The 10,657-nt window shown below is 41.8% G+C and overlaps 2 protein-coding genes across 4 annotated transcripts; one reads left to right on the top strand and one right to left on the bottom strand.

The window, feature by feature from the left end:
- Positions 1 to 44: 44 nt before the first annotated feature.
- ap3m1 (adaptor related protein complex 3 subunit mu 1) lies at positions 45 to 3,341 on the bottom strand. Its single transcript, XM_049735658.2, has 9 exons — positions 3,257 to 3,341; positions 2,643 to 2,920; positions 2,407 to 2,578; positions 2,192 to 2,329; positions 1,970 to 2,055; positions 1,685 to 1,818; positions 1,357 to 1,564; positions 1,065 to 1,209; positions 45 to 990 (listed from the first exon to the last, which is right to left on the bottom strand). The coding sequence occupies exons 2-9, from the start codon at positions 2,913 to 2,915 to the stop codon at positions 890 to 892; spliced, it is 1,257 nt and encodes a 418-aa protein (XP_049591615.1). The 5' UTR covers positions 2,916 to 2,920; positions 3,257 to 3,341; the 3' UTR covers positions 45 to 889.
- Positions 3,342 to 3,958: 617 nt separating this feature from the next.
- Positions 3,959 to 10,364, top strand: LOC125978355 (adenosine kinase). Of its 3 annotated transcripts, XM_049735662.2 has the most exons (12): positions 3,993 to 4,143; positions 4,860 to 4,908; positions 5,631 to 5,705; positions 6,261 to 6,314; positions 7,298 to 7,376; positions 7,462 to 7,634; positions 7,739 to 7,847; positions 8,061 to 8,231; positions 8,823 to 8,858; positions 8,943 to 9,057; positions 9,142 to 9,228; positions 9,305 to 10,364. In XM_049735662.2, exons 2-12 carry the CDS (start codon positions 4,895 to 4,897, stop codon positions 9,427 to 9,429), a joined length of 1,038 nt encoding a protein of 345 aa, XP_049591619.1. In that variant the 5' UTR covers positions 3,993 to 4,143; positions 4,860 to 4,894; the 3' UTR covers positions 9,430 to 10,364. The 3 variants fall into 3 exon arrangements, with proteins under 3 accessions (XP_049591617.1, XP_049591619.1, XP_049591618.1); XM_049735660.2 differs by lacking the exon at positions 4,860 to 4,908 and having other exon boundaries at positions 3,959 to 4,143; XM_049735661.2 differs by lacking the exon at positions 3,993 to 4,143 and having other exon boundaries at positions 4,170 to 4,908.
- The last annotated feature ends 293 nt before the right edge of the window (positions 10,365 to 10,657 follow it).

The raw sequence follows: 10,657 nt of genomic DNA, 5'->3' as shown, positions 1-10,657 counted from the left end.
TCTATTCAAACGTTTCAACCAAATGAAATAACCACCTAACAGAATTTTACTATTTAATAGAATTTTATTCTGCTTTTTCATTTATATTGCTGACTTGTAGATGCATTTTCAAGATTTTCATGTACGCATTGCAACAAAAGGGAAATCTTGTGAACCACTGCAGAAAACAGCGACAATCCAAAATTGCATGGTGACATGCACATTCATGTAAAAAAAAAAAAAAAAAAATTACACACAAGTAGAGTACGTTATATTCTCAAATGTTTTTATAACACCTCTTGTGCACTTAGACTGACAGTGAACTTTTTTTCACAGAGAAAGGCTTGTGCAAAAGCAAGAATAAGTAAGACAGAAAGTTGCATTCAAGACCACATAAAGATTGTGCATATTTCTAAGTCGGTGTTCTCCACAGCTAATCAGAACCTGGCATAATAGTTAGCAGATAACTGTGCCATAAAACAGATTGCTTTCCAGTCCTGAAGGAAGCACCTTACAAGGCCACATTTCCAAGGTGTACTAAGGCATTGCGTAGTTTTTCACAATATAAGTAGAAAACAATGATAAACAGAAAGGCAGCCTGCAAGCAATATCTTAAGAATGATTGTGTGGGCTCATTTACAAAGCAACACATTCCCTTAAGAAAAAACACATTCGGAGGAATTGGTCACATAGCAAGGTGATTTATAGTATTAATATTGTTATTATTATAATTAAGGCTTCCCTTTAGAGGCTACAAATAAGCCACTTTTATGTACAGAGCCTGTAATGCCATAACATGGATTTAATAAATAACTGTTAAAATGCAAAATGATTTGTGAACAATGTTGAGTGAGGTTTGGATAGATTTGGAGCGTCGAGCCTGGAGCACGATTGTGGAGCGGTGACTGAGTCAGGTCCTCACTTGGAATTTCCCAGCTTTAGTGAGGTATTTGACCCCTTTAAAGGGTTTGTACTTCTCCCCATACATGTCCAGACGGTTCACCTTAAGACCTACAGGGAACAAATGTTCATTGTGTTCATTATTGGAACAACACATTGTGACACTGACCCGTTATTTGTATCACCTGATATGGCTAGCTGCTGAATTTTCAAGTCAATGTTGAGCGAGGGGTTCTCCTCCGGTTTTGGAGCACCCGATTGCACGCTCAGGCTGCCTCGCAGGTTTGGAAGCTTCTGGGGGTTTAGTTTGCCCACGTCCCACACCAAGACCTACACAAAAGCACGCAGGGGTGCTTTCAGTAACACAACTAAAGCTATGTCGTAGCAAATGAACCACATTTTTAAGTGAGCAGGATATAAAGCACCGTCCGTACTTTGTTAATGATATGTAAAGTCAGAAGCTGAATGGGCATTCACCTTGGTGGTGAGGTCATATGTGTAGTTCCCCTGCGTGGCAGTGAGGTTGGCATTGAGCACAGCTTTGGGCATGTGGATGGTGACCAGCAGTCCCTCCACCGTCTTCCCCATCGTCTGCTTGGGTCCGATTGTGATGTCCAGACGGCCGCAAGAGCCTGTCTCCATAAAGCTGATGTTCTGCTTCACATAAACCGGAATGGCGACAAGACTGGGGAAGGCAACGGCGGTTGGTTGAGATGATCCCAAAAGGATATTGAAGGTTTTTTGGAATAAGTAACACGGAGACAAACAGCGAGAGGTGCCATTATTCAGTATTGTCTCTGCTTACTTTTGTGAGCTGACGTGATAAGTCATGAGGGTAAAGTTGCCGTCGGGCGGGATGAAAGAGAGGACGCGCTCCGATTCCCAGCGCTTGAAACGGACGCATGGGTGAAAGCTGACGTCGTCCAGGAGACGGGGATTCTTCAATTCATAAAGCAAAAATGTGGGATCATTTGCAAACCTTTAACCGTTAAATGAATGCACATAATCATGACACAAACTGTTGTTCTTGGCATTTTCATTTTTAAGTCAAGGCACCATTGTACTGCATCTATTAAAGCTGAGCGCTCACCATAAAGGAGAGCGTGAGGTCGGGCATCCCTGTGAGTCTGACGCAGGCTTCAATCACACCTTGAATCTCTGCAAACACTGTGGAACCTGAACAAAAAGCACAGTTTCTTAAAATGGACCTTACATGACATATGACAGTGACAGTGTGGACTCATCCATCCATCCATTTTTATTTGTGTTGCTCGGTCGGCAGTGGATGTCTCAGTAGGGAGCATCTACAAACCTGATTTGTCCAAAATGGCATCTATTTCCTCAATGACGTCAAAGTATGCTTCATTGTTGGTGTATTTCACACCAACGCGCCTCCAGGGAATATTGGACAACTGGCCCGTGGGAAGCGTGTCTCCAAGATTGCTTCCCCCTGAGAAGAAACACAAGTTTTGGACTGTATTCACGCACATTTTGAGATCAAGTAAACGCCATCCACCATCTATTTACCTGTGAGAGTATTGACGACTGATCGGAGGATGGTGGGAGGTCTGATCATCTCCTTCAGGACGTTGGACTCAGTTGCCAGCGGAAAACCGTTGTCCAGCATCTCTTCTAGGATTTCGTACACCGTCACCAGGTTGTCTTTGATCACGCTTTCAGAGCACTCGCCAAAGTAGTCCTGTTGTATGCAAAGCTGTTTGAGGATTTGGTGTACATCCTTGAAATGTGTGTCTACCTCTGACCTGAAGTGTCTCTGCAACCCTGTGCAGGAATTCAATGACAAACAGTGGAGGCACTTCAGTCTGGATGACAGCGAGGAAGAAGAGCTTCCCTCTGTATATATTAATGAGATAGTGGTGGGGGGTCTGCAGGATGGGAGGCACATTCTCGGGCTCCAGTGCCTTTTCCTTAGCTTCGAAGAAATAGTCGCACACACTCCGGTTGATGACGCTCTTCCAGTGTTTCTCCAGGAAGATGTCTCCCGTGTAATTAATGAGGAACACACTGTGGATCATCTCAGCTGAAACAATAAGGTTATTGTTGTTGTTGTTCTCAACAAAGCAAGGTTACAATAACACACGTCAGTACTTTTAAAGCATTTACACAAAATTATCATTCTGTTTTCCATATTGATTCAAAACTGATGGTGTCATAAAGAAAAGTGTCACATAATCACATTGAGTGAAAATCTGAACAACTCAGTCAATAGTTTACTTCAACCACTTCCCGAACTTGCATCTTTTGGGATCGGCAATATATACAATGAATGTTAAAGGTATACAATAATATGACACAACATTACATACAGAGAAAAGCTTCTGAGTAAAAAAGTTCGGTAAAATATTTTAACTTTTACCTGCTGACTCCGGTTTAGTCGACAAGTTGTGATGTTGCCACTAGACAGGAAAAGCCGAGGGGCTGCCTGAGCCAACGAAACGCATACCCAACTTGAGATATTATTTTATGCCAGAAAATTAAAGGAACTACAAACAAACAATTAGCTGTATATTTTAACCCCCCAAATAATAATGTTAGAATGTATGTGGGTTTGTGTTTTAAGAGGCAACTGTTAAACCGTTTTTATCAGGCAAATTTAAAGGCAGCTAACGTAACTATCGTTTACGTTACCTCACTGTCGTCTTTCAGGACTTTTGTAAATACATTTTATAGACGCTGAGGTGTCAGAAATAAGTAAAACACACTGATGTCGCGGAAGAATTTTTACGTTAAATGTATATTATTGCCGCATCTGCCTGCTTTGTGGCGAATAATTAACTTGGAATCTTAAATATAGATAACCTTCAATGGAAGTGTCGAAACTTGGTATTGCATAAAATCTGAAATACAGTTCAAACGCATTTCAGATTTGGGCAAGTTTCTCCTTTTCCTCATTCAGCAGCGTTTAAATCTTCGTTTTAGAATAGTGTCATTCAAAAAATAGGGTGATTATTTTTTTTATTTTTAATGACACTGATTTGGTCGTTAAATGTCGCATGTGATTGGTGGAGCCCTCTTGGACCGCCCTGCTTTGGCGCCTGCGAGCCTTCAATCAGGGTGAAAAAAAAGAGGCGATTTTATTAGCAGCAGGATACCTGCACGATGCCTCCCCGGTAAGAAGGTGAACGCAACGTGACTCGCTTGACCGACGATGGCCTCCTCCGACGAACCCAAAGCCAAGAAACCTAAAATTTCCGCGGAAGAGAAGACTGGCTCTGTAGCCGAAAGGTCTCCCGTGAAATTAAGGTGACCACAGTCCTGGGGTTTGGAAATGCACGTCATTGTTTATTATTAAAATATGTGAGGTTTGCTTGCAATCGGATTTTTGTTTGCACAAACTAGGATGAATGGGGTCAGCTTGTGGAACCTAATTGTAATAACTACTTTGAAAAATGGATTAAAATGTGTACTAAAGTTGCAATCCAATCTTCTTCGAGTAGTCCCATTAAAACGTGTTCCATTGTCCTATGAGTTGCCATTGCCGGTTCAAGGTGACCCTTGGTATGTAGAAATAAATAGTTCACTCCTCGTCAGTGAATTGCTGTCACGTTGCCAGATTTGTTGAGCTGACACCTGAACTAACCACCACATGCATGGCACGGCAGTCACGTGACCTCGGCAAGCCTCTGTTTGGTACCCAGTTTCCCCCCGGTTGCACTTGAACGCACCGTGATGCGATTCTTCACGCTTTTAATCCAGCTCCTTTGAAGCGTTTATCTGCACGCCTCTCACGAACTTGGAAGAGTCTTTCACAAGTGATGTGTTGAGGCAAACCCAGCCAATAGCCAGGCTAAGAGCGAGTGTCGTGGCCGTTCCTCCTTTAGATGCCCACCAGTCAACCAGTAGGAGGAGGAGGAGGAGGAGCTGGGGTTGCAGGGGGAGCATCGATCTGTCACACGTTTGTGCTGAAATTGAGCAGTTTGAGAATTATTTGCTCCTTTCTTATGTAGCTTGCTCAACAGGTTTCTTGCACCCACACAGACAGACACAGAGAGAGATGTCTGCATTAAGGTAAGTGTCCATTGGCAAAGAGGATTAATGTAATGCTTGAGTAATTGGCTACACAGATGTAATCTGATTTGCATAAAAGGAAGCTGTATGTATTGTAGGACAAGATAGTTCAGATGTGGCTGTGGAATCCATGCATACCCTTTAGAATTCACAAGTGTGCTTTATCCGTTAACGTTACCCAAGGGAGGCATGTGGATTTAGTCTACTCCAGACTGCAAGATTTTGTGGATTAGGAAAGCAAAAAGTTACGTGACAGCCATTCGCTTGTGCATGTTTTTCACTGACATAAAGCCTAGGGGTCGAAAACAGATTGCGTACGGGTCCATATCAGTGAGCTTTTGCAAATGGAAACACACGGCCTTTGACTGCAGGTGTTTTCCTCACCAATATCATTCAGTCCTCCTTACTGCGTTTAGGAAATTTTCCAAGTGCTGTGTCAGCCTGGAGAAACAACCCACAATCCAGCTGGTGCCATCTTAATGCAATCACACACATGGATGACTGTGTTCGCTCTTTATACAATCACAACAGAGTAGCCGTGCACCATTTCTCCTTTTTTTGTGCAGATGTTTCGTAATCGTCCAAATGAAGTGTAAATAAATTCAAGTTGCACGTATTTCACTCATTGATTTATCTAGAGCAGACTCGGAGAAAGTAAACAAGAACTATGCCACATTTAATCTCAAGATGGCTAAATTCTCTTTTTACGCTTATTGTTGCAGCCCTAATTCACTCTTTGGGATGGGGAATCCCTTGCTGGACATTTGTGCTGTGGTGGACAAAGACTTCTTGGACAAGTAAGTTCAACAACAATTCAAATTGTTTATTTCTGATGGTCTAAGATGCACCACTTACTAATTGGCAGCTTCTAGTGCAGAACGAACAGTAATTTGTAATTTATTTTATTTTCTGTTAAACCTATGGGCAGATAAAACAACTATTTGAGTTCCTGATACAAGTTGGCACCTGCCAATCATTTTATTTACTTATCTCATTGACTTTGTATACTCTGCAATAACTGGCAGTTTCCAGTAATGTCCAAGTTGCACTGAAGTGACCAGGACAAAGTGCTCATGTGGCTTCCAGTTCAGAGTCCACCCTGCCTGCAAGAAAGGCCCCTTGTGTGAAGGCCCCTTGCGTAAAGGCTGGAAATTGAGTTAAAATAGACAACCACATAATCCAGTTCAACCTCTCCTCCCATAAAGCAGAAATGAAACTGTGCCTCAGGCATCAACGTTTTTTAGACCAAATAGTGTGTATGCTGTCTTTACAAAGAGAAACCAGAAGACTGTCATGTATTTTTTCCGAAAGAATTTTAATGACGTGCTTTTTTTGTGCTCTTTAATTTCTAGATACACACTGAAGCCCAATGACCAAATCCTGGCTGAGGACAAACACAAAGCCCTGTGCGTATTTCTCTCCCTTGTTGAATATTGACTATTTTACGTCACGTGCACGCCCCTCGCTGTTCCATCTACATTCTGACGGGTCCTTTCGAGGTTGGAACGGACCGGTCAAAACAGCCTGCGTTGAAGTCTCTTTGGTTATAGAACAGCAATAGTGGATCTGGCGCAGCAAATGTGTGTGTGAGCCAATAGCAGAGCGGGACTTTTCACCTCCCAGTTCCTGTGAGACCAGAGCCACAAAGCAAACAGCATCAGATAAAGTTGTGCATGCAAGCTCGCTGTAGTTACTCATCAAGGAGGTGTGTGGTCACACGACACACTTATTGACTTACGAGGCAGACTTAGAGTGGTTTGGAGAATATCACCAAGGAGTTGTCAAAAATGAAAAACATGACCTATGTGACAGTGCTTATGCAAGATGACAAGATGAAAAAGGGGTCAGAAGTCATTGCAGTGCAGACATCTGTGGGGGGAAAAGTCACACACACGTATTCCACACAAGAACTGCATCAGAGCATAATGCTATCTTTTGCATTTTACACAATGAACGTGGAAAATTACTAAGACTCCCTTCATTTTTACCCTGATCAGCTTACTGTTTGTTTCCCTGCATTAAGCAAGCAAGCAAGACTAGTCAGAAAGTTCCATGCTGCAACATCTGGCTCCGTCTCAGTCCATTTAACAGCAGTTGTCCTGCCCACAGTCTCGGACAGACCACTTGAACACTTGGTCCTGCTGTGTTGTAATACACATCCTCGGCCGCTAGAGGGCATCGCCTACTCTGAAACAAGCGCTTGTCCTGTATATTGGCATGACGTTTTTTGGAGAAACCATCCATCCATCATACACTTAGTTTTAGGACAATTTGAGGGTGAATCTGAAAACGGCTAATAATTGGTTAAATCAGCTTGCCGAGTGTAACATTTAAATAATCAAGTGCCACATAGGTTTTCCTTTTATTTTATTTTTTTGCCCCCATGAAGGTTTGATGAGCTAGTGAATAAGTTCAAAGCTGAATACCATGCAGGGGGAGCCACACAGAACTCCATAAAGATCGCTCAGGTTAGTAGTCGCCGGCGTTGTGGTCCTGCGACATCACCGCAGTCCTTTATTGTGGAATCGTAATCTGTGCTGTCACTGCGTGCAGTGGCTGATCCAGGAACCTCACAAAGTGGGCACCTTCTTCGGATGCATCGGTAAGGACAAGTTTGGGGAGATCTTGAAGAAGAAGGCGGAGGAGGCCCACATTGATGCCCACTACTACGAGCAAGACCAGGAGCCCACGGGCACATGTGGAGCGTGCATCACCGGAGCGAATCGGTAAGACACACACGCACACACACATATAAGCCTGTTTAGTTTCCTTAAAATATATACAGTGATACATGAATTGTTGATCTCGAGTCTTTCCCTCTTTCTTTAAGATCGTTGGTGGCTAACCTGGCTGCCGCTAACTGTTATAAGAAGGAGAAACATCTGGACCTAGAAGAAAATTGGAAGTTGGTGGAAAAGGCTAAAGTTTGTTATATTGCCGTGAGTACCACCATCATGACCAACATTGGAATTCATTAGCAAGAACATTTATTTAAAAGGGCCAGGAGATTTCACATGAAGTAAATTTGATCATGAACTTAGACAAGATCAGTATACATACTTTTTGTTTAGTGGCGTGCTTTTCTAATGTGCCTTGGCTCAAAGGTTGATCCACATGTAATGATGATTTTTTTTTTTTTTTTTTCCTTGCAGGGTTTCTTTGTCACAGTGTCTTTGGAGTCCATGCTGAAAGTGGCCAAGCATGCATCAGAAAATAACAAACTGTTCTGTATGAACCTGTCAGCACCCTTCATCTGTCAGTTCTTTAAAGACCACCTGGTGCAACTGTTGCCCTACGTGGACGTGCTCTTCGGCAACGAGACGGTAAGGCAGCTTTTCAGCTTCTGCACCTGAGTATTGTTGTTCCAGCACAGCATACCACTGCATTTGATATTTCTTGAGGTTAGGCCTTTTATTTTAACACCGCGACTTTTCTTTTAAGATCTGGAAATTGGGATTGCATAGTGGTGTCATTGTTTTTATCTTCAGGATATCTCTTTAAATGCATTCACACTGGCTCCTGGTAAGCCATAAATAGTGCCAGCACTACAAAAAAAAAAAAAAAAAATCTCAGTTTACTTTCTTCTGACAAACTGTCTGTAGCTCTTCCAAGTCTCCAAAAAAGCAATCTTGCTTTCATCAGTCCACAAAATTTCTCCATTCCTGTTTTAGGGCAGCTGGTGTGTCTTTTGGCAAATTGTTGCCTCTTCAGCAAGTCATTTTCTTTTTCCCCTCACAATCAGACTTTGCAGGGGCTTTTTGCCAAAAACGGGACATAAATGAAATAAAAAATATATACTTCAGGAATGTTTAGTAATGGAAATGCTCATTGGGAATATTTTATCCCACCCCTGGTATTCAGGGAGCAACAAATATTCACTAAACGGTGATTTTTGTTTTGATTCCATTCTACAGGAGGCGGCCGCATTTGCGAAAGAACAAGCTTTTGAGGTGATTCAATGTCCCTCTTGCATTCTCTGCTACACTTTCATGCATTTTGTTTAAAACATGCGTCATGCGGTCACGTCTGTGCAGACCAAAGACATTAAGGAGATTGCCAAGAAAATACAGGCTCTGTCCAAAGTCAACAGCAAAAGACAAAGAATTGTTGTCTTTACTCAGGGGAAGGAGGAAACCGTGATGGCTTTCGGTAACATTTCCATTCCCATTTTCCCCATCTCAAATAAAAGTAGTCTGTGTTTAATGTGTCATTCTTTTCCCTTTTTGTGTTCAGGTGACAAAATTGAGACCTTCCCAGTGATGGCAATTGATCCCAAAGACCTGGTGGACACAAACGGTGCTGGTGACGCCTTTGTCGGAGGTGAGAGATTGCAACGGTTGCTTCTCTGTTTTGTTGGCGTTCAGTGAGTTTGAAAAGATTTTCTAACGTGTCACAGGTTTCCTGTCTGGGCTGGTCCGAGAAAAACCGCTGGAGCAATGCGTCAGAGCGGCTCACTACGCTGCCAATGTCGTCATTAGAAGATCGGGTTGCACGTTCCCCGAAAAGCCAGATTTTGTTTGATGCGTTGTTATTGATGTTTTGTTTCGTTTGAGACAAAATGTCACCCCTGCTCAGTGTTTTTATCCCAGTGCTTCCTCCCAGCCAAATATTTTTTATTTTTTAAATGTGCCATTTGATTTATTTTGTGCCACCTCACATTAGCATGTCTTTTTTTCCTGTGCCTGGTGGCGCTGCAGGAATTATTCCGAGGGATTTGTCAGTCATAAAAAAAAAAAAAGCAAAGTCATCAAATTAAATTATGATGTTTATAATTTTGGCCAAAAATAAGACTGCTTTTTTAACATCAGAACTGTCAAGTTGAGGACGCCACACTCAACTGATTGGTTTGTTTTAATGTTTTGTCATTTGTGTGTAACTTGTTTAGGCCAGTTAATTAGCACATTTGTTTTTTTCAAATGCATGAATTAATAAGTGTCAAAGCCAATGGCCACAAAAATATAGAGCTGTGCCGTTAAACATTTTCAAATCGAGTGAATTGTGTGAATGGCCATTTTAATTGTGTCATTTGTCCCCCCCCCACCCAAGTACCTCAACACACAGCTTTGTTAAATTTGACATAAATGCCAGTTTATCACATTGTGATAAGATCTTGTTTTTACTGCTTCAGTTTGATTTGGATTAATCAATACTTGAATACACATTTGACAATTTCTGATGAAACACAGTGGTGTAGTCTTCCTTTTCTAATTATTGTTTTTAAATCTTTGATGTACAATCTCATTCAATGATGTTCATGATGCCTCAAGTGACCCTTTTGTCTGCTTCTTGCCAGACTTTGTATTTCGTGGATAAATACAATGAAACAATAAAGTGTTGGAGATCCCCCATTTTTCTTCAACATTTTTTTTACTTTGCCTTGCTAATAACACTTTTAAATGTACTTGAGATGCATGAAGACATTTCATTAAAGAGTTGTTTACTTCACAGTACCCATATTGAAGTCTCAATCTCATATGCTGCTTCTTATTTGTATTCATTATATTCATATTAAATTCTTTTGAAATAGGATCCCACATTGGAAAAACAATGTGGCATTATCCAATGAACTTTAACATTTGCTGGAGGACTCAATTTCACGAGTGCGCATTGTTGTTACGTAACATGTCCCTCTAGTGTTAAACACGCACGACAAGCGCACGCTAGTATGCTATTAACATCTATTTGAGTTGGGCTTTTTTTTGGGGGGGGGGCGAACGTGCACAAAATGTTTTTCGAACACGTAATGTCG

Source organism: Syngnathus scovelli, chromosome 12, assembly GCF_024217435.2.
Source record: "Syngnathus scovelli strain Florida chromosome 12, RoL_Ssco_1.2, whole genome shotgun sequence".
Taxonomy (NCBI): Eukaryota; Metazoa; Chordata; class Actinopteri; order Syngnathiformes; family Syngnathidae; genus Syngnathus; species Syngnathus scovelli.
Note: the sequence above shows the minus strand (reverse complement) of the source record. Positions and strands in the feature narration are given on the sequence as shown.

Coding starts and splice junctions, on each gene's coding strand:
- ap3m1 (XM_049735658.2), bottom strand. CDS start 2,915: ATGATCCACAGTGTGTTCCTCATTAATTACACGGGAGACATCTTCCTG. Junction 2,579..2,642: donor GGGTTGCAGAGACACTTCAG/GTCAGAGGTAGA, acceptor TGCATACAACAG/GACTACTTTGGCGAGTGCTC. Junction 1,819..1,969: donor ACCTCACGCTCTCCTTTATG/GTGAGCGCTCAG, acceptor TATGAATTGAAG/AATCCCCGTCTCCTGGACGA.
- LOC125978355 (XM_049735660.2), top strand. CDS start 4,049: ATGGCCTCCTCCGACGAACCCAAAGCCAAGAAACCTAAAATTTCCGCG. Junction 4,144..5,630: donor AGGTCTCCCGTGAAATTAAG/GTGACCACAGTC, acceptor TTATTGTTGCAG/CCCTAATTCACTCTTTGGGA. Junction 5,706..6,260: donor GACAAAGACTTCTTGGACAA/GTAAGTTCAACA, acceptor TTTAATTTCTAG/ATACACACTGAAGCCCAATG.